Consider the following 24584-nt stretch of genomic DNA (forward strand, 5'->3'; position numbering starts at 1 on the left):
GGCCATGCATCCCTACCCCCCTCTGCTGCTAGCTGTAATTGGTTTAACGTAATATGACGTGTCCACCCGGGGAGGGAGGAAAGAGGATGCTGCCGCACTAGTATCATCCCTCCAGGTCACCCCGTGTATATGTGCATCCATTGTTCTGTGAAATGGCTTCCACCAGACCACCACCGCCACCAGAGAGAAACCTTTCCTTACCTGGACCCAGCCGCCCTAAGCCCAAGAAGACACACCGTGGCCTAAGCTACGAAGTGAAATACCAGATCATTCAAGATTTGGAGAAAGGAACACGTCAAGCTGATCTCGCGCGCCAGAATGGCGTCAACGAATCTACGATTCGTACTATTAAGAAGGATGCAGCCAAGATTAAAGAACACATGAAAATCACAAAGTCTGCAGGTGCTTCAATGATCAAGTATTGCCAGAACTGGGTGCTGGTAAAGGTGGAAAATTTGCTGGTGAATTACTTGATTCGTCAGGCAAGACGGAACATGGCGGTCGACACGAGCTCAGTGCAGGAGTACGCACATGAACTTTACGCAGCAGTGTCACGTAAGCTGGGAATTGCAGAGCCCAAACCCTTCAATGCTTCCTCTGGTTGGCTGCATAGGTTTAAGAAGAGGAACAAGATCACCAACATCAACATTGGTGGTGAGGAATCGAGTGCTGACCGTGTGGCGGCTAGAGATTTTCCTCCATTCTTACGTGAGGTTATGGAGGAAGGACAGTACACCGACGACCAGGTGTTTAACATGGACGAATCTGGTCTTTTCTGGAAAAAGCTACCTTCCAAGACCTTCGTTGTCCAGTCTGCCAGCAAGGTAAGGGGTCGGAAGTTGCAGAAGGAACGCATCACCGTCCTCTTTACCACCAATGCCTCCGGTACCTGTAAACCAAAGTTATCGGTGATTCACAGCCCGCAAGCTGCACGCCTCCAAGAATATGGACATGAACAAGCTTAATGTCCACTGGCTAACCGCACGTAAGGCGTGGATGTTCTCTTCTCTGTCCCTCTTCTGGTTTGACGACTGTTTTGTACCAGACGTGAAGAAATTCTGCGAGCAACAGAATGTTCCATTCAAGATTTTGTTGCTCCTTGACAACGCACCTGGCCACTCGCCCCTACTTATGGATCGTCACCCCAACGTAAAAGTGGTCTTCCTTCCTCCCAACACTACGTCATTAATCCAGCCCATGGACCAGGAGTTGATCTGCACTGTGAAAGCTGCATACTCTGCAAAGAAGTTCAAGCTCCTGAATGACTCTACCAACACCAAGGATGAGTTGCGTAAGCTGGGTGACACCGACAGCAAGAGTAAAAGCGATGAGGACAAGGAACAAGAGGTGGCGACTCAAGAAGTTCTCGTCAAACAGTTTTGGAAGAAGTTTAACGTCAAACAAGCTGTAGACTTCTTGGTGGAGGCATGGGATCAGCTGTCTATTGCTACGATTCATGACGCATGGAGACATGTGTTGCATGGCATACCAGCTGAGAGGAGGAGTCAACCTGTGACTGGTGAGGTTCAGACTGTTGCAGTAGCAGTGGACCTTGCCAGAGAAGCTGCGCACAATATTACAGCTGAAGGCTTCTCCGAAACCACCAACGAAGACATCCTGGATGTGATGAGAGATCCTGAAGTGACTGCCGACGAGATGTTGGAAGATGATCACGTCAGTGAAGAGGAAGAAGGTGCGCCATTCTCCGAAGAACACAAGTTAAGTCATAGTGATATTAAGGGTGCCATGGAGTGTGCATAAAAAATGAAGTCCTTCCTTTCCCGCGACAATGACGATGACCGCTATGAAGTCTTCCATACCCGGCTGGTGCAGGCTATGGAGCCGTACATCACAGTGTATCAAGACAACATTAACACTAGCCGTCAAAAAAGCATTACCGAGTTCTTCGTCCGCAACCCACCACAGCCAGCCAGAGCCAGTGATAGTGACAGTGAAGGTGACTTTGAGGGATTTGTCAGGGAAGCCCTGACAACTGTAACTGATAGTGATGGTGATTCACCTGAGGGCCAGTAATCTGCCCTCTGCCTCGGAACCAGCCTCCATCCCCGTATGCCGACCCATCTCTTCTACTACCGTAAGTGTTCCACCTAACTTTTAGTTTCTCTAACCTAACCTTTATTTTTCCTATGTTAACCTTTATTTTTCCTAACCTAACCTCTTCTATATTACTTGTTTTTTCATACCATCATAAAGTTAAGATAAAATTTTTACTACAACATAGTTATGTGTCGTCAAAAAGTGGAGTTTGGGGGTCGGGCCGGTTTCTATTGGAATTAATCCCATATGTTCTGTTGTTTCACTTAACGCGGTTTTCACTTAACACGGTACCCTCTGGGTTTTATTGACCTACAAGTATGTATATATATATATATATATATATATATATATATATATATATATATATATATATACATACATACATATATATATATATATATATATATACTATATATATATATATATATATATATATATATATATATATATATATATATATATATATATATATATATATATATACATACATACATACAGTATTACCCCGCTAATGCGGTTTTCATACTTGTGAGGTTTTTCATCATATCTTGGCCGAGGCGTGGCGAGCCGCGATGTACAAAGATTAAGCCCAGTCATCAAAACATTACCGGAGTTCTTCACCCGCCACCCACCACAGCCGGCCCAAGTCAGTGATATTAATTATAGTGAGGATATGGACTTATATATATGGCCTTTGAGGGGGTTTGACAAAGAGGCCTGCAAGCCTCTGTGGTGGAAAGGTAATTACAATTGATACAAATTATTACAGGTGAGGGGCCAATAATCTGCCCTCACCTCCAATAACCCCCATCCCCACGTGTGCCCAGCCATCTTTTCTACTAATGCAAGTGTTAAAAAACCTAATATTTTTTATATTTCTCTTAATTATTAATTGTGTGTGCATACCATCCTTAAGTTAAGATAAAATTTTTACTACAACATAGTTGTGTGTAGTCAAAAGTGGAGTTTGAAGTGGGCCAGTCTCTATTGGAATTAATCCCATATGTGTTCTGTTGTTCATAGCGGTTTTCATATGGCGGTACCGCAATGGAGTTCAATTGACGTTAGCGAAGGTACTACTAACATATATATATATATATATATATATATATATATATATATATATATATATATATATATATATATATATATAATATATATATATAATATCTTATATATAATATATATATAATATATATATATATTATAATATATATATATATATATATATATATATATATATATATATATATATATATATATATATATATATATATATATATAATATACAGTGGGGTATGCTATAGCGAGCGTAATTGGTTCCAGAACCTCGTTAAGTTACTTAGCATTAGATATAGGATTAATCGTTCCAGGCCCCATCACAACCACCACCTAACACTGAAAAATTATGTGGAAAATGTAAAAATCACGATTTGCTTTATGCTTACCTTAGTGTTATTCAGCATGCAGGTACCCTAAACACTGGCTTATCACTATCACTTCCACTGAAGTCTTGGCTTTAAGGTCCTCAAACAATTGTCTGGCCTTCTCTGAATTATAGCTTCACTAATGTTTCCCACCTGCCATTTCTTTTCTCCTTTATCCACACTAAGAGTAAATTTTCATCTCTTCCAATCACATTACACTTTGCTTAGCTAAGTCCTAAGACTCCCTTTGCCACTTGCACAGTTTTTAACTCCCTTTATTCTTCAAAATCGTACATATAGTCGATTTAGCCATCCACATCACTAAAACTTTACTTAATCTTCTTCCATTCTCACGTTTCTTTATAATTTCTTTCTTAGTTTCAAGGGTTATTAGCTTTCTCACTGCGCTTTGGGCGACTCATTGTTATTTACAATTGTATACCTGTATAACCAAAATAGTTATACAAATACTTGTAATTCCACATCAAAGACAGAAATTTCAACAATAACGGTGGTTGCACTGGCTACACAATGAGACAAAGATGAAGCCTGGCGGCTCTTGTTGTGTGGGTCAGCGGTACAACAATATTCGTAAGCCAGGCGAAATAGTCCCGTATTCATCAGCGTTCGTTGTAGAGTTGCGTTAGATTTATAGCATTCTCAATTTTATAGGTAAAACCAGGTTTAAGTTATAGGAATATTAAGTAGTAGGATCCGTTAAGTTGCCTTAGCATACCCACTGTGTATATATATATATATATATATATATATATATATATATATATATATATATATATATATATATATATATATATATATATATATATATATATATATATATATATATATATATATATATATATATATATATATATATATATATATATATATATATATATATATATATATATATCGTATATACTCGTCTATAACCCCCCTTCGTATATAGGTCGACCCCGATTTTATGACCAAGAAATCGTTAATTTATGATATTCCTCGTTTATAGGTCGACCCAAGTTTTTGAGGGTAAAGGAACAACAAAACCTTCAGAGAAACACTACGTCCTATAAACTTGTTTACCATTTATTATCACGACACTTTACACTGAAACGCGGGTAGTTTCAACAAAAATATTGTATATTTCCATTCAAGTATTTATTCAAGTCAATTAGGAGGGAATATTATTGTAATACAACAGTTTTTTAACTAAACCATTCGAAAAGTGATTACGGTAACATCTTTTGAACGAAAGAAAGCCAGTCATTGTTTTCATCACGATTTTATCCCACTTTCCACTGTAATACGTACGTCATTTCAGCAAAAAATATTACATTTCCGTGAATGTATTATATCAAGCACAGTATAAATAGAATATCATTGTAATATAACAGAATTTTAACCGAAAACTATTAAAAAAACGAATAACATCTCGAGAACATCGGAAGCTTAGGTAAAGTCTTTTGTTTTCGACATGTATTTTATCCTATTTTACATTGAAATACATCACGTTTCAGCAAAACTACTATTTATTTCCGAGAATATATTTATTCAGGCGCAGTTTAGGTAAAATATACGTGTGATGTAACAGTTTTTTAACTGAAAACGATTCGAAAAACACGTGTACCCTCTAGCCCTGTTCAAGGAGAGGACTGGGAGAAGCTGTTTGGTGCTGCAGACGATGACAAGGAAAATGATTTTGGTGGATTTTAATGAAAATATTCAGAAATATGGTATCGTAATATTTATTCAAGTCAATTAGGATATTATTGTAATACAATACAACAGTTTTTTAACTAAACCATTCGAAAAGTGATTACGGTAACATCTTTTGAACGAAACAAAGCGAAAGTCATTGTTTTCATCACAATTTTATCCCACTTTCCACTGTAATACGTATGTCATTTCAGCAAAAAATATTACATTTCCGTGAAGGTATTATATCAACCACAGTATGAATAGAATATCACTAATATAACAGTATTTTAACCGAAAACTATTAAAAATACGAGTAACATCTCTTGAACATCGGAAGGTTAGGTAAAGTCTTTTGTTTTCTGCATGTAGTCTATCCAAATTTACATTGAAATACATCACGTTTCAGCAAAACTACTATTTATTTCTGAGAATATGGAAATGTAATATTTTTGCTGAAATGACGTACGTATTCAGTGGAAAGTGGGATAAAATCGTGACAAAAACAATGACTCGCTTTCTTTCGTTCAAAAGATGTTACCGTAATCGCTTTTCGAATGGTTTTCAGTTAAAAACTGTTATATTACAATAATATTCTATCCTAATTCACTTGTGATGTAAAAGTTTTTTAACTGAAAACGATTCGAAAAACACGTGTACCGTCTAACTGATACGGCAGAGCCCTGGTCGCGAAGGCTTTGTGTTTGCATCGGCCCTTCTTAAGCAGCTTTTAATTTTAGCGTACGTTGAAATTGTGTTTACCGGTGTATTCTTATTTTCTTGCTTCTTATTTTCCAGAAATATGACAAGATTTTATATAATACAATGTTACGGTACTTTTAATTTACAAGTATTCATTTTTAAAAATACAGAACACCAAACAAATACTAGTACGGATATTTGCGTGACTCTCCCGCCAAAAAAGACCAAACAGCTGGTACTCTCTCCCTCAGCCCTACCAAAAATAGCCCAACATCTTTCTTGTTTATTCTCTTCCAATTTCTCACTTTAACTGGTATTTTTTACTTCATATTGCCTACATCAGATAAACTACAGTAATTGAGGTTAGATATTGTTATAAATTTGATTACCGGGTCCTGGCAGGTACCGTTAGAACCACCTGACCCTACCAACAGTGTTGCAAGTCAGACAGCATTTTTTTTTTTACATTTTTGGTGTCTCCATTTGTTAATTTTTTTTCTGTGGGGTTTGCACAATAGTATACTGTTTTACCTACAGTATTGTAAAACGATTTGGGAAAAGAAATACTCGGTAACTTAAAATTTTAAAAGGAAAATTTTGAAACTGGCAACTGTGTGTAGATGACCTGACTCACATCATATTGATGTTTCAAATTTAATTAACAAAAATTTATGTATCTATAAATAAACTTTTAAAAATGAATACTTTATGTTCTACATACTCCTGTGCATACCATACCATGCATTTGGCTACTTTGGGCTTGCTATGATGACGCAAGAGATCTGCCCTGGCAACTGTACCGACACTCACAGCGGGTGGTGCGTTGGTGCATCGTTTCCATTGTTTACTGGTAGTTACTGGTAAATATTTTTCAACCTAACGAAACTATTACCCGTATAGAGGTCGACCCCCAACTTTTTGCCCAAAAATTTGGTCTTAAGAACTCGTGCTATACACAGGTATATATATATATATATATATATATATATATATATATATATATATATATATATATATATATATATATATATATATATATATATATATATATATATATATATATATATATATATATATATATATATATATATATATATATATATATATATATATATATATATATATATATATATATATATATATATATATATATATATATATATATATATATATATATATATATATATATATATATATATATATATATATATATATATATATATATATATATATATATATATATATATATATATATATATATATATATATATATATATATATATATATATATATATATATATATATATATTATATATATATATATATATTATATATATATATATTATATATATATATATATTTTATATATATATATATATATATATATATATATATATATATATATATATATATACATATATATATATTTATTATACAGTTGTACCCCTTGCCAGCGGTCAATTGAATTGGGGGTCAGCGTTAAGTGAAAATCGGATAAGTGAACAACAGAACATATGAGTTAATTCAATAGAAACAGAGCCGACCCCCAAACTCCCACTTTTTTGAAGCACATACCTATGTTGTAGTAAAAAATAACATGTAATTTTATGATGGTACATGCACACAATTAATACTTAAGAGAAATAGAAATACAGTGTAAGTTAATGTCCATTCAAATAATGGACTCAACTCCCTCCCCTCTTCTCACACTACACTCACTGGCTCTTCCCTCTCAGAGAAATTTTTGGGGAAAACCACTAAATTTTTAATAAATAATACCCTCAAACTAAGTTAGGATAATACAATTGACATTGCTGGATTCGCCTTAGACCAGGAATATTTTGAATATAAATGTCATATATTTTGCACAAAGATAACATAGTTACCTAGAGAAAAATTTTTATCTAAAATTGTATGTTTTAATGCAAAATATATGATGTTTATATTCAAAAATGATCCTAAATTATAAAAATTCCAGCAATGTAGATTATATTCTGACAGGTAATTTGTATGTGAATTTTTATGAGCTAAAAAACAAATATCTTCAGTTAATAAAAAAAAAATAATCTTCCACGACACTATCTGTCAATCAAAATTACCCACCTTGCCTCCCCCCTCTTCCAACCGCGGTCAGTCCCAACCCTCCCCCACCCCCACCAATCCTCCCTTCCAGAGTTTTAACATTTGGTATTAAATAATACCTCAGATTAAAAGTTAGGATAATATAATTGACATTGCTGGATTCCTTGTAAGATCAGGAATATTTTTGAATATAATGTCATATATTTTGCACAAAAGATAACATAGTTACCTAGAGAGAAAATTTTTATCTAAAAATTGTATGTTTAATGCAAATACCTGATGTTTATATTCAAAATAATCACCAAGTATAAAATTCAGCAATGTAAATTATATTCTGACTAGGTAATTTGTATGAATTTTTATGAGCTAAAACAAATATCTTCAGTTAATAAAAAAATAATCTTCACGACACTATCTGTCAATCAAAAGAATTACCCCACCTTGCCTCCCCTCTTCCAACCGGTCAGTCCAACCCTCCTCCCACCCCCAATCCTCCTTCCAGAGTTTTTAACATTTGGTATTAAATAATACCTCCAGATTAAAAGTTAGGATAATATAATTGACATTGCTGGATTCCTTGTAAGACCAGGAATATTTTGAATATAAATGTCATATATTTTGCACAAAAGACTAACATAGTTACCTGAGAAAAATTTTTTATCTAAAAATTGTATGTTTAATGCAAAATATATGATGTTTATATTCAAAATAATCCTAGAATATAAAATTCCAGCAATGTAAATTATATTCTGGCCAGGCTAATTTGTATGAATTTTTATGAGCTAAAACAAATATCTTCAGTTAATAAAAAAAATAATTCTTCACTGAGGGGTAACAGATGATTAGGTCCGGTCCCTCCCTCCCCCACCCCCACCAACCGTCCCAAGGAGATGTGTGGGATAACCACTAAATTTTAATAAATAATACTCAAACTAAAGTTAGGATAATATAATTGACATTGCTGGATTCCTTGTAAGACCAGGAATATTTTGAATTCTCGCTGTCATATATTTTGCTGAGATAAAATAGTTACCTGAAAAAATTTTATTAAAATTGTAGCTATGTTTAATGCAAAATATATGATGTTTTATATTGAAATGATCCGCAAATTATAAGAATTCCAGCAATGTAAAAATTATATTCTGGCTTGGCGAGCCAATTTGTATGAATTTTTATGAGCTAAAACAGGCAGTCAGGCAGGGTGGCCGAGGGTGGGGCAAATCTAAAAATAACGTCTCGAGCGGACACTCACAGCGCATTATATGTGGAAAAAAATCCGTGTTAAGTGAAAGTTCAGCTCTGAGGCACTTTCGCATTATAGCGATAAAAGCAGCGTTAAGTGAGCGTTAGAGGTAATACTGGCATATGTATATATATATAGGCTATATATATATATATATATATATATATATATATATATATATATATATTATATATATATATATTATATATATATATATATATATATATATATATATATATATATATATATATTATATATATATATATATATATGTATATATATATATATATATATATATTATATATATATATTATATATATATATATAACAGCAATATATAATAACTATATATATATATATATTATATATGTTATATATATATATATATATATATATATATATATATATATATATATATTATATATATATATTATATATATATATATATATATATATATATATATATATATAAATATATATATATACATATATATATATTATATATGTTATATATATATATATATATATATATATATATATATATATATATATATATATATATATATATATATTATATATATATTATATACAGTATTGCCGCCTACTTTTGCTGTTCATATCTATCTGTGACCTTGAAACTATTTTCACTTATTTTATATTTCATCATATACTTTGGCGATTGAGTGTCTCAGCCTGTGTTGCCACTTACACCTATACCTGTTCTTCATAAAATAGCACAATACCGACTTAGTACTAATTTACATTTAACAGATTCTTACTCAATTGAAGTGATCATTACGAATATAAACATCATGCTATTTTGCATTAGACATACAAATTTTTAGATAAAATGTTTAACTCTTGATAAATATGTTGTCTTTATTGCCAAAATATGAAACATTTATGTAAAATATTCCTGATAACACAGAATCAGCACAATAACTAAATTATAAACCCATCTGCTGAATTTAGTATATTTAATACAATAAGAGATTAAGTATTCACCACACATGCTCGCTAAACATTAATTAATGAAGGAGAACGACAAACCTTCATTTTACCTTGAATATTTTATTAACTGAAGATATATGTTTTAGCTCATAAGCCATACAAACTCTACGGCAATCTGTTATTTGCTGGAGTGCCCACTAATTATGATCATTACGAGATAGGAACATCATATATATTTTGCATTGAACTACTCTAAATTTTAGATAGGTACAATCTGATAAGTATGTTATCTTTACATTATAAACGCAATTTATATTCAAAATATATTTAAAATCAATATCAATATATTATCTAACATACAAATATTAAAAAATTTATTTTCACCCATCTCTCTTTGGGGCCGATTGGTGGGGGTGGGGGAGGTTGGGACTGACGCTTAGCGGTTGGAAGGGGAGGCGAAGGTGGGGTACTTTTGATTGACGAATGGTGTCCTATTTTTATTAACTGAAGATATTTGTTTTAACTCATAAAAATTCATACAAACTACAGCCAGAAATATAATTTACGTGCTGGAATTCTTATTGATATCATTTGAATATAAGCATCATATATTTTGCATTGATATACAAGTACACCGGATAAGGTGTGATCTGGTATGTTGTCTTTGTTGCGAAAATATAGGTTCAAGTATTCTGGTCTTGAGAATCCAGCCTCGAACAACATCTAACTTTGGTTGGTATTGAAACTGACCAAAGAACTGATGAAGTTTTCCCCCCTGAAGTGCGGCATTAGCCAGTGTGAGGGAGAGGGAGGTTGAGTCCATTGACTGATGGACGACCAGCGCGGCGTTCTCTGGCTGCTGAAAGTATTTTGACCATGCCGCTCGCCAAAAGTAGATATGTTATTTTACTACAACGCCAGATATGTGTCTTCAAAAGGCAGACATTTGGTGCGACATTCCAGAACCATCCCCGCTATGTTCTGTTATTCACTGCGCGGGCCTAACACTGGACCACTCTGGGATCACAGCCGAACAGCGTTAAAATAGGAAGTATAACTATGCCTATATATATATATATATATATATATATATATATATATATATATATATATATATATATATATATATATATATATATATATATATATATATATATATATATATATATATATATATATATATATATATATATATATATATATATATAGATATATATATATATATATACGTATATATACCCGATGTATAGCTTACTTGAGGTTCTTAAGACCAAATTTTTGGGCAAGAGTTGAAATTCGACACTCTATACGGTAATAGTTGCGTTAGGTTGAAAAATATTTACCAGTAACTACCAGTAAACAATGGAAGCTTGATGCATAGCGCACCACCGCTGTAGTGTCGGTACAGTTGCCAGGGCAGATCTCTTTAGATCATCATAGCAAGCCCAAAGTAGCCAAATGCATGGTATGGTATGCACAGGAGTATGTAAGGAACATAAAGTATTCATTTTTAAAAGTTTATTTATAGATACATAAATTTTTGTTAATTAAATTTGAAACATCAATATGATGTGGGTCAGGTCATCTACACACGGTTGCCGGTTCCAAAATTTCCTTTAAATAACCAAGTTACAGTGACTATTTCCCAAATTTTACACAACTACTGTAAAACAAGCTGTGCTGTAATGTGCAAACTACGAAAGTAACAAATATTAAAATGTAAAATAACTGTCGACTTTAACACTATGGCGAAGTCGGTATTCTAACGACACTGCCAGGGCTCGGTAATCAAGGTACTGGCACAATATCTAACCTCCAGTACTGTAATTTATCTGTTGTGAGCAATATGAAAGTAAAGCCGGTTAAAGTGAAGAGGAGACGGAAAACAAACAAGAAGATGTTGAGCTGAACTGATACCAGCTGTTTATTTTGAGGGAATCGCGCGAAACTCGTGCTGGCGTCGACGTTTGGTGATGTGCAGCAATTTTAAGTAATAACTGTGAACCAGAATACGTATTGTATTATATAAAACTTTGTCGTATTTCTGGAAAATGAAGCAGAAAAAGAAAAGAACACTGCGACAAGCACAATTTCAACGTGTATGCACAAAAGCACAGCAGAACGTCAGGCTACAAACGCCTGCGGCGGGGCTGCGTATCAACGGAAGCGGCCTGCGTGTTTGATAGATTTTCATTAAACACACATCACAAAGTAGTAGAGATAGAGATATTGTGTAATATAACAGTTTTTGGCGAAGAGCCATTAGAAAGATGACCAGCATCTTTTGAGCGAAAAGCGGTCGTGTTTTGTCGCGTTACATCCCGCTTTCACTGAACGTCGTCATTTCAGCAAAAATATTACATTTCCTGTCAGAAAATAAATAAAGCAATTTTGCTTTTGGCATCATCTTCAATATGAAGCCAGACTACATGCGAAAACAAAATTTACCCCAGCAACTCGATATTCAGATGACCGCCATTGACGCAGCGGATTTTTGATTGCATCTGTTACAATGATGACTATTCATACTGTGGTGGCCGCAACCACCTTCGCGGCAATATTTGAAACTGTTTATAAGCCCACGGTGAAATGGTCGCCAGCGATGGCAACGACTTCGCTGGTTTAAAGTTCAGATGTTGCGGTAATCGCACGTGGTTTGGTCAAACTTTCGACGTATTATGACAATGTGTCTGAGTGACGGTAAATACGTTACCCATATTTGCAATTTCATTTTCATTAAAATCATCCGAAATCATTTTCAACGTCATCATGCGGCATAACAGCAACCAGTCTCGCGAACGGGGCTGAAGGCCGCGTGTTTTTCGATAGTTTTCAGAACCATGTTACAGCCGCAAGCTTCGCGCCACAATAAATGCCGATAAACCAGTTTTGCTGGCGTGATGTATTTCAATAATAGCAAAATGAGATAATACACATCAATAGAAAACACAAAAGACTTTACCTAAACTCATTTCGAAGATGATATTAAGACACCGGTTAAATACCGCTAACAATTGATATTCTGTTGCTGCTGATAGCGATATAATACCTTCGCGATATTGTATTTTGCTGAAATGACGTGCATATTTGGTGAAGACGAGAGACCTCGTGATGGCACAAAGACTTTGGCTTCTTTTAAGATTCCAATATTGCGTAATCGCACAGTGGTTTGTTAAAAACTGGGCAGCATTACAATAATATTCCTCTAGTGACGGTAAACGCGAATGAAATATACAATATTGTTGAAGCTACCGGCGTTTCGGTGTAGTATTAAATAATAAATGATGGCGCACAATTTATGGGCATGGTATTCTCTGAAAGGCTGTTCCCCTCAAAAACTTGGGCCTACCTATATAAACGAGGAATATCATAAATTAACTATTTCACAAAATCAACAATTATATACTGAAGGTTATAGACGAGTATATATGGTATATATATATATATGGGTATATATATATATATATATATATATATATATATATATATATATATATATATATACAGTGGGTATCTATATAAATATATCTATATATGAATATTTATATAACTGAATGGTTTTACCAATAAAATTGAGAATGCTATATGACATAACTCCTACATGACAGCGGATGAATCAGGGACTATTCGTCTGGCGCATGAATATTGTTGTGCACGCGGCTCACAGCAAGCGTCAAGCCATATTGGTTCATTGTGTAGTCAGTGCACCACTGAACTTGTTGAAATTTCGTCTTTTGATGTGAAATTCGTGTTATTTTTATAACTATTTTGTTATACAAGTGTACACTTGTAACAACGAATAAGTCAAAAGCGAGTGAGAAAACTAATAACCCTTGAAACTAGAAATTATAAATAAACAGACAAAGTGCCTGTAAGACAGTCATCAAAGAGGGCTAGGAAGGATGACTCCTCTCCTTCCACCTCTTCTCCATAATTCTCTCCTCCCCCTCTCCTCTGCCTCCTGTCCTGCATGATAACAACGCTAAGGTAAGATAAAGTACCGTATTTTTACAATTTCCACAGAAATTTTTCAGTTTTAAGTGGTTGTATTTGGGGCCTGAACGGATAATCCTACTATAGCAACGAGGTTCTAGAACCAATTAGATTAGTTATATATACTAATATATATATATATATATATATATATATATATATATATATATATATATATATATATATATATATATATATATATATATATATATATATATATATATATATATATATATATATATATATATATATATATAGACCCCGACTTCTGACGGGGTTAGGGACAAATCAGGCCGTAAGTCCGACATAGATATAATTTTTTTTTTTTTTTTTTTTTTTTTTTAAATAAAAATCTACAATGAAATACAGTACAGTAATAGTAATGAATAATGATGAATGGATACAGTACAGTAGTAATAAATAATTAGGAATGGTTACAGTGTGACAGCACTTACCTTTAATGTAGTCAGCTGAATGCACATGAGGCCCCATAATTTTCTAATTATACATGGAGACTACATTAACTGGAAACGTTCAGTATAGAAAATGCGTGTGTCATTTGGAAAAAAAAAAAAAAAAAAAAAAAAAAAATTTTTTTTTTTAAAAATCTGCGGCGGTCGTAAGTCCAGGTCGTAAATCCCAGTCGTAGTCAGGTGTAATATACTAGACCCGACTAAATCGTGGCTACCGACCTGCTTCCACACCGTCGTCCATACGGGACATCGACTTCGACCGCCCGTGACCAAAAAATTTTTCAAATGCAGCAGCATGTTCTATGAAACGTTTCCGTCCGGGCGAGAGAGGTGGCTAGGTAGCCTGTGTCGTGGCTACACTCACTCAGTGGAGGCGCTTTGTTTTGTGTTTGGCTATATTATCCTATACTGATCGCTGTGAACTTTCGTTATTATTGTATTTAATTGACTTTATAATGACTGGGCGTAAAAGTGAGAGTGCTGGTGGTACTCCAAGGAAAAGAGACAGGCAATTACTTTTGAGATGAAACTGAAGATAATAACACAGTATGAGAATGGAAAAACAGTAGCAACGATCTCACATGACCTAGGTTTCTTACACTCGACTATATCCACTATTCTGAAGGACAAAGGAGCATTATTAGGTGAGTAGTGAAAGGAACAACACCTATAAAGGGAACTATAATAACAAAGAAAAAGACAAGGTCCTATCCACATTATGGAAAAATTATTGGTGATATGGATAGAGACCAGATGCAGAAAGCGTGTGCCACTTAAGTGTTCTAACCATACAGGTAAAGCAAGAAGCCTGTTCCAAAGCCTGAAGGAGCAGGCAGGAGATGAATGTGATCAAACCTTTACAGGAAGTCAAGGGTGGTTTGATAGATTTAAAAAACCTTTACAATCTACACAGTGTTAAGGTGAGGTGGAGGCAGCTAGTGCGATGTTGGTGCTGCAGCTTTGGGAGGAAGGATTGAATGATGTGATTGTGGAAGGAATTATTTGCCAGAGCAAATATTCAGTAATGGATGAACTGGATATTGTGGAAGCATGCCTGACGGACATACATCCACAAGAGCAAAAAAATGCCGGATTCAAGGCACATTCAAGGACAGAATTACACTTCTGTTGGGGGGCATGTTGCTGGTTTCAAGCTAAAGCCTTCATGATCTATCATTCAGAAGAACCCACAGGGCTTTTAAACATGTCAACAACACACTGCCAGTGTTCTACTCGCAGTAACAAAAGCCTGGACCCTAGTACTATTTGAGGATTGGTTCATGACTTGTTTCATTCCACGAGCCAAAAAGGGTATTGTCACCAACAAAGTTCCATTCAAGATTTTACTGATTTGGATAATGCTCCGGGACACCCACCACATCTGGACGACATACTAGTGTTAAGGTAGTGTACATGCCACCTAACACTACCTCTATCATCTAACCATGGATCAGGTACTAGCTTTACCTTTAAAGCGTATTATTCATACGACCTTACAAACTCAGGCTGTTGCTACTGAAGGTGAAAGCGCTCAGACAGTTTGGAAGAGAGTACAACATTTTGTCATGTATAAAGAGCATGGTGCATTATGGGATCAGGTTACAAAACGCATGAATGGAATATGGAAGAAAATCCTGAAAAAGATATGTGAACAGTTTCAAAAGTTTAATGAAAGTGAAGTTTATTTGGATAATAGTAACAAGATAATTGGAGTTAGGTAAACTGCTGGAGTTAGAAATTGTTGCTGAAGATACCCCGGACCCAGTTGGTTGAAGGGTGTAGCAGAAAGAGCTCCATTAACGAGGATCTTATTGAACTAGATGCACAGAAAGTTGCAGAAGGAAGAAGAGACAAAATGTAGAAGAAGCACACTTTAAAAGGTTTTCAGTGGAAACATATAGCGAGAGGCATTTGCTACAATTAATAAAAAGAAGCAATGCAAATGTTTGATGACATGGATCAAAATTATAGGCGTTATGCCAAAGTTGACAGAATGATCCAAGATTCCTTGCTTGCTACAGAGAAATTTATAATGAAAAGAAAAAAAACTGTGCAGTCTAAATTGGACACCTATTTCAAAGTCCCCAGTACTTGGCTCCTCACGCCCCCACCAGTGCTGCCTCTTCCTCCCTCAAAGATGGAAGTCCAATACCTTCAACCAGCAAGTTACACAGTACATAAACCTGTCTGGAAAGGCAGGCATTGATGGCCCACAGCCTGTCTCCTCTTCTGCTTCTTCCAATTAATATAGTCTCCATGTATCCTGTAAATAGGGAGTATGGGGGCCCGTGTGCATTCAGCTGACTACGACTGGGTAAGTGCTCCAGTCACACTGTATCCATTCCTCGTGGCTATTACTTTTACTGTTTTCTTATCCATTCCTCATTATTTTTACGTTTTAGTGTACTGTATTTCATTGTAGGTGCAAAAAAATTTGAAAAAAAAAAAAAAAAAAAAAAAATTTTTTTATTTTATTTTTTTATCTATATCAGTTTTGACATATCGGACTTACGACCTGGATTTGGATTCTAACCCCGTCGTAAGTCAGGGTCTGAGATTATATATATATATATATATATATATATATATATATATATATATATATATATATATATATATATATATATATATATATATATATATACCTGGTTGGGTCCCCGTCAGCTGAAAGTCGGGGTCTAGAGTTATATATATGTGACCCCTGCGTTTGAACACCTCGGTTACTTGTAATTTGATTAACGAACTGCCTTCCCACTAGAGGATCTTCAATTAGTTTAACTTGAAAAAAAAATTTAAGCAACGAACTTTTTCTGAACCGACCTCAACATGTTTTTCGCTTGCACTGACGGGCAACCAGCTTTAGTATCAGTCCGCCAATGATTAATGGGTTCAGGAGGCAATTCCAACCTATTTTTGTAAATATCAAGAAGTTTATACTATTCAATAATTTTAAAAGTTTAATATTCAATTTTTTTAGTCATTTTAACAATTATTGAACATAATTGAGTAAAGTGACTAGTTTAAATACATGACCAGCCTCTTAACTTTGTAAAACAGAAGCGTCAGTCTCTCTCTGTTTTCACTGGAGTATATCTTGCTTGAGACTCTCTTCAACTAACGCTTTTTCTGTGTTTCCAAAGCAAATTATTGGTCATTTTGAAAGAATTATTTTACATATTGACAATATAAGGTACAGTGCAGTGTTACTTTAAGAAATATTCTTTATTTAGCTAGTTTAACTTTAGAAAATCGTGTTGCCATTGTTTGAATCCCAGCATGGGGCCCTAAGAGATCCAAGAAAAGTGATTTCAAGTAAATAAAAGCAGGAAATAATAAAAAACCACGAACAAGGTATTAAATCCGTCTGCAGCTATGTAAAAGAATATGGCGTAATAGGCATCAACTGACAATGGGCGATTCTTTGCACAAAAGACATTTAAGGAAGTGAGCGACAAGGAGACAAATCTACAAGAGTGTTTAAAGAAATAGATCTAATAAATTGAAAACTGAGGGTTACTTATCATCTAGTTAAGGGAAAAACAGATGAAAGGTGATTCAGTTTCTGGCATTTCATTGTGAAAGAGCCAGGGAGATTTATATAATTTAAGACAGATCAACCTGAGACATTTCAGGAACAGAAATTTGAAAATTTTTGAGACTAGTAGTTCGAAAAATTTAGAAAAAAGTGACATTTTAAGTGTTGTTAGGCATGGTGAAGCTGCTAGTGCTGATAAAAGAAGGGGCAGCAAAGTTTTAATTGAATTTAAAAAACTGATGGAAGAAGAAAAATTATCTTCCACAGCAAGTGTTCAATGTTAATGGCTTTAGACATTCTGGAAAAAAGATGTTTAAAGAACATTCATCACCAAGGATGCGACCTGCTTTACCTGGGCATAAACTTCCAAGAAAAGACCGTCACTCTATTGCTTGGTGCCAATGCTTCAGGGGATTTCCGACTGAAGCCCTATTGTCTACCACTCTGAAACCCCAGGGTGTTCAAGCAACAGAAAGTGGTAAGAACAATGCTTGGAGTTTATTGGAAGTCAACCGTAAAGGCATGGGTGACAAAGGTTCAATAACTTTAGCTGAATGGGCTGTTGATGTGTTTGCCCTCTGTCAAGAGCTACCTAACCACCAATAAACTTCCTTTAAGGCTCTTCTCCTCATGGATAATGCTCCTGGTCATGACCTGACCTTTTGAAATTTGGAGTATAAATTTGACTTTGTGAAAGTGTTGTTTTTGCCTCAAGCACTACATCACTCATACAGCCAATGGACCAGAATGCCAGTCAACAACTTCAGGAGGAGACAGCATGAAGAAATGTTTAGGAGGTGTCATCAGGCAACTTCCATTGATCCTGAACTAACACTGAAACAGTTCTGGAAGACACAATTCAGCGTCCTGGAGGCTGTAAAGGTGATTGTGTCATCATGGCAAGAAAGTCTCCAATAGAACCCTCAATTCTTCATGGAAGCACTGTGGCCATCAGTAGTCCATGATTTTGAGGATTTGAGGATGACACAGAGTTGGACCAGGAAGATTGTGTCCATTGATTGATCAGCTGGGTCTTGAAGTGGAGAGAAGGATGTGGAAGAGCTTGTGATGTCATGAGGAGAACTTACTCTAATGACTTGGAAGGAACTGGATGAGATGTTACGGGTAGGGGCTGACAGTGGTGAGGAGAGAATTGAAAGTGATGACCATATGTCAATACTAAACAGTTCAGATGTGATTTACCATAGGGAGAAGTTCAGAACTGGCTTCAACACCAGAAGTGAAAAAAACTAGACTAACTTTGTGTCATGTTGAGGACTCAGTGGTCCTCCTTCTTTAAACATAGAAGTTATTGGTGAGGACAGGCCCACAGACCACAATCCGACATACTGCTTCAGTAAAAGGCAGAGAGACAAGATGCTAGCCCTCCAGCCTTCCACTTCAGAAGGAGAGGATGTTCATGGTGGAGAATCTGTCAGTCCAGAGGTTCTGACATTTTCATGGAAGGTGACTCACCTTCCAAGAGCCAGTAAAATGCTTCTCCTCCACCTCCACTTCCTTCTCTCTTCTCCTTCTCCTCCTGCACCTCACTTCAAATGCATCATCACCATCATCCAGGACCTTCTACATACACACACCTCAAAAGTAAGTAAATTTTTCCGCCATTTTGTTGAAGTTAAGGAAATTTTGGGTGAGCTGAACCAATTACCCAAAACCCATTGAAACAATGGTTTAGGATTATGACGTTCGGTTAGCAAACGACCTGAGCAGTTGAGTTAGATTAACCGAGACTATATATATATGTATATATATATATATATATATATATATATATATATATATATATATATATATATATATATATATATATATATATATATATATATATATATATATATATCCAGCTATATATATATATATATATATATATATATATATATATATATATATATATATATATATATATATATATATATATATATATATATATATATATATATATATATATATATATATATATATATATATATATATATATATATACGTGAAAACTGGATTTACAGAGTACGATCTTCAAGGGTTAACTGTAATAGGATTTTGGGCAGCTTGTGTATAATTATTATATGTAAATTGTACTTAAAAAGAACATGATGTTTAGGTATCCGAAGTTCGAATTTTTCCAGAATTCGAACAAGGCTTGGCCCATGTAATCTGGATTTGGGAAGTTTGACTGTAATTTAAAAAATTTTGGCAACATTTGTAAGCATGTTTCATTTTCTCTTATACATTTCCTATCTTTAAACAAATTTTAAAAAACTTTCCACCTGAATAAATTTCAACAAATGAAAAGACCTATCATTGCGCATAAATAAATAAAGCACTTTTCCATACTAATGTTTAAGAACTACGAAAGAAAACACTGTCCTAACTGATTCTTCTGAGGAGAGTCAGCACCAGGCATAATTAGTTTTCATCTTTACAAAAATTTAAGAAACATCCAACTTTTTGACCTGATACCAAGATTACACCTGGCTTTATACTGTAACAGAAAGTTTCAGGGTAAGCCAGATACCTGTCACATCCCTAAAAGATGTGCAAACATACAGGCACGCATGCATGCAAGCACAAAGCATTCATCAAGCAAAAGTATATACTGTACATGCCAATAATTTCAATGACTTACCATATAACCGGTTGATGGAGCTTCAGGTGGGGCAATCCTTAAACCCTGGCTAAGAATGCCAGCCCAGTTGGACAAACGTGAGCCGTGCCATAACAACATGCGGTTCCCCACATCTTTGAATTTCTCATACTCAGCTTCTTTCTTGCATGCAAACAACTCCACCAACTCCAAATCATAATTATTGTGGGTTTTCCCATGAGTAGTCTTCAAGTACTTCTCTATCACCTGAAACAAAGATTCCAATTTATTCCATATTTCATATACTGTACTCTATATAATAAGCGACTCAAGATTAAATTCACTGCATTTGTAAAAGCTGCTATATGCTATTGGAAATGTGGATGATGATAATGAGGATTTTTAAGGATACTTGGAGTAAATCCTATCATCAGCTGAATCAAGAGTTTGAACGGAGCAGGGGTAGCCTAGAAGCAACGAGGACCATGTTCAAGTACCGAAAGATGAGTTGACATATAAAATGACAAAATGACAAATGGAAAGGTTAATGATAGCTCTAGAATAAATGCAGAAATGTTGAAAGCTTCAGACAATGCTGACATGATGATGGTGAGTGACTAATGTATTTGTGACAGATGACTGATTAAAATGTTGTGATTGTAAGCACTTACAAGGGAACTGTGGAAACCACAAGGGCCTCAAAGCCGGTAGATCATGAAAGTTGTGAAAAAAGTAATTAAGAAATTGAAATGGGAGAGAATGAATATTAATGAAATGCAGTCTTTAAAACTACAAGAGAACTATTTAGGGAAGTAAAGAAAAATGTACTTTACATTTGTAGACCTACAGAAGGCATATGACTTTATTACAAGAGGTATAGCAGTGGGGAAAGGAGAAAGTTAGAGATCAAGCAGTCTCTTGTTCAAGTGGTTATGGCATAATTCAAGGGGTCAAGAAGTTCTGTGAGAGCAAATGGTTAAGAAGTGAGGAATTTGTGGTGAAAATTGGGTCCATCAAGGGTCTGTCTTGAGCCCAATAATTGTTCATCATGGTGTTAGAGCCATTACTGGGAGACTTTAAAATTGGTCTGCCCTGGGAGTTGTTGTATGCAGATGACTTAGTGTGGTGAAATATCTAAAATAAAGATGGAATGGAATCAAAGAGTATGATAGTGAACTTGGCAAAAACAAATGTTAAGACCAATGTCATAAATAAAGAGCCCATGGCAGAAACTGGAAACATTATATGTAATATCTGCAAGAAGAGTGTTGGCAGTACCTACAAAAATTGCAGTGTGTGTGCAGAAAGTGGGTACATAAGAGGGGTAGTGATGTAAATGACACAGATTATAGAATGTTCCTGACTTACTGTAAGTGTGTCGTATGTACAAGTAGCATTAGCAAGGCTGAAAAAGGTCGACATTGGGGTTATACCCTTGGACTGTGTTAGTAAATTATACTACCTGGGTAATATGATGAGAGGTGCTGAAGCAAAGGAGTTTCTCTTTGCTTGAAAGGAAAGGTATATGCAACTGGTATAAGAAGCATAATGTTGTATGGCAGTGAAACATGGTTAATTTTATAGTGGATGACATATGTAGGCTTCAGTGAGTTGAAATGACAAAGGTGAGATGAATGTGTAACATGATGTCGAGAGATAGGAAACTCTGTTCAGAGCCGAGGCTAGGTATTGAGAGCATTGGCAAAAATTTTTGCCTAAAGATATGAGATGGTTTGAGCACATGAAGAGAATGGAAGAGATCAAATGAGTCAAGAGTTGTATAAGTTTGAATGTGGAGGGGAGGAGAATTAAGAGTAAGCCAAGAATGACATATATAAGAGCCTAAAGATAGAGGCTGCATCATGATGAGTTACCATCAGTTACAGCTAACCGATGCAAGCATTGAAAAAGGTTTTAAAATGGTGATGATGATTATTATGATGCACTGTTCTCATGGCTACTTCATTTTGGCTCCAATATGTTAATAAAACAATTCCTACACAGCCTATACATGATTAATCAATTTAAATTCTATAAATTGCTAATATCCTATCCATTTTTATAATTTTAATTTATCATATACCAATAGCGAAGGTGTCTCATTTAATGGCAAATGACGCAGGTAAGTGAAAATGAAGTGAGGGCATTTGTGCTACACACCATCAGCAGTTTTCAATAAAAAAGGGTAGCTGGATAACTACACAAAAGTACCTTAAATTACAATAAACTCCTTTTTTTCTTCACAATCTTGCCCATATGCTTTTACTTTTTATATCCCTAAAACATAAAGCATGTCCTTAAAATTCGCAGATTTTTAATTTGCAGCCTTTGATTATTCACGGATGACATGCATGATGTTTGTGGCATGTTTGCGGCCCTCCACCTGCCTACCTTCATCTTCATCACCATCATCATATTCATCAGTGGCAGGGGAGAGAGGAATGGGCTCTATACAAACAGCAAGAATGGAATAGTGAGTGTTACTTAAAATAATGTATAAAATGAATTTAATTAAAAAAAATTCAGATTTTATTACAATCTGTACAAACAAAAATATTACCCCCCCCCCCCCTCCAGACAGCAAATGGTATTTGAGGATTTGGCCATTTGTGGTCATTTTGAGACCCACACCCCCCATGAATTTTAAGGGCATGCTGTACTAATCCAATTCTTACAGCAATTCTGTCATTTGCTCAACTTTTTTTTTATGGAGAAATGCTAGGTACAGGACTACCCCAGTTATCAAACAGGGTTTGGGTCTCAAAATGGCTGTGAATTTCCAAAACCAAGAATATTATTTGCTGACCGGGGGTGGGGTGGGGTTGGGTGGGGAGGTGTGAGGCAGGGGGGGGGTTACATTTTACTCATATACAAAGAATTGTATATTCCATTTACGTGTTTGCCCTTAGGACAATTAATTCCTTTATCTGTGTGTGTGTGTGTGTGTAACCACACAAACACAAAACACATACAAATAAATAATAATGGGAAAATCTTCTCTCAAATAATCAGGAACAAGACAACAATGTATCGAAATGTAGAAAAAAAAATGTGAAAGTCTACCCTCAAGTCAACTCCATCAAAGATGGGTTGGTTGGGTTGCCATACAGTAATTTTTTCCTCATAAAAATTACTGTCTCTATAACCACCAAACCCTTGCTGGGAGTGGAGGGGGGGGAGAGGGCAGGAGGGGGGTAGGAGGAGGGAGAGTGACATGTTTGACAGTTGGCACCGAGGTCTAGTGAAGTACACTGTACAGTATTTATTTGTTTATTTATGTCCTTTAGATTGAGTTTTTGATTTTTGCTTATAAAATGTCACAGAAGTGACCAGGCAGAATATAATTTACATTGGAGGAATTCTTATAAGATAGCGATTAATTTGAATGTAAACATGCGATAGTTTGTGTGGGAGACTCAGGTGCTCCTTACAATCAGGGGTAAAGGAAACACACTGATGTCAAGTTCGTAAGTTCTATTTCTGGGACAAACACAAAAAGGAGTTAAGACAGGGGTAAACAGCGTCCTGTCTTGGAATCTCTCTGGGTATCTCTATCTGCGCATGCGTGTACAGCGCGCATGTGCCCAAAACCTGAACTATCACTTGTGACAAAAGGGAGTATGATTATAATACATATAATACAGAGACCTGAATCAATAATGGTAAATAGTACAGAGTTACATATTACAGCCATATTCGTCTCGTATATCTACAGTTTGCACTAGACAAAAATTTTAGTAATCATTTTGTACATTATTTTGATTACATGTACAGTACAGCTTTGCCCTTAGGACAGTGTGTGCATGTAAATGAGTTTCAATAAATT

General features: G+C 35.0%; 1 protein-coding gene across 1 annotated transcript in view; it reads right to left on the reverse strand.

Moving 5' to 3' along the window:
- Nucleotides 1-21025, reverse strand: part of LOC121853976 (poly [ADP-ribose] polymerase 2-like) — a gene marked incomplete at its 5' end in the record, with an annotated part of 56460 nt that extends 35435 nt beyond the window's left edge. Inside the window, 1 exon segment of the mRNA XM_042348369.1 lies at nucleotides 20801-21025. Coding sequence (XP_042204303.1) covers nucleotides 20801-21025 — 225 coding nt within the window.
- Between the last annotated feature and the right edge of the window lie 3559 nt (nucleotides 21026-24584).

Source organism: Homarus americanus, unplaced genomic scaffold (assembly GCF_018991925.1).
Source record: "Homarus americanus isolate GMGI-L3 unplaced genomic scaffold, GMGI_Hamer_2.0 scaffold19078, whole genome shotgun sequence".
In the NCBI taxonomy this organism is placed as follows: domain Eukaryota; kingdom Metazoa; phylum Arthropoda; class Malacostraca; order Decapoda; family Nephropidae; genus Homarus; species Homarus americanus.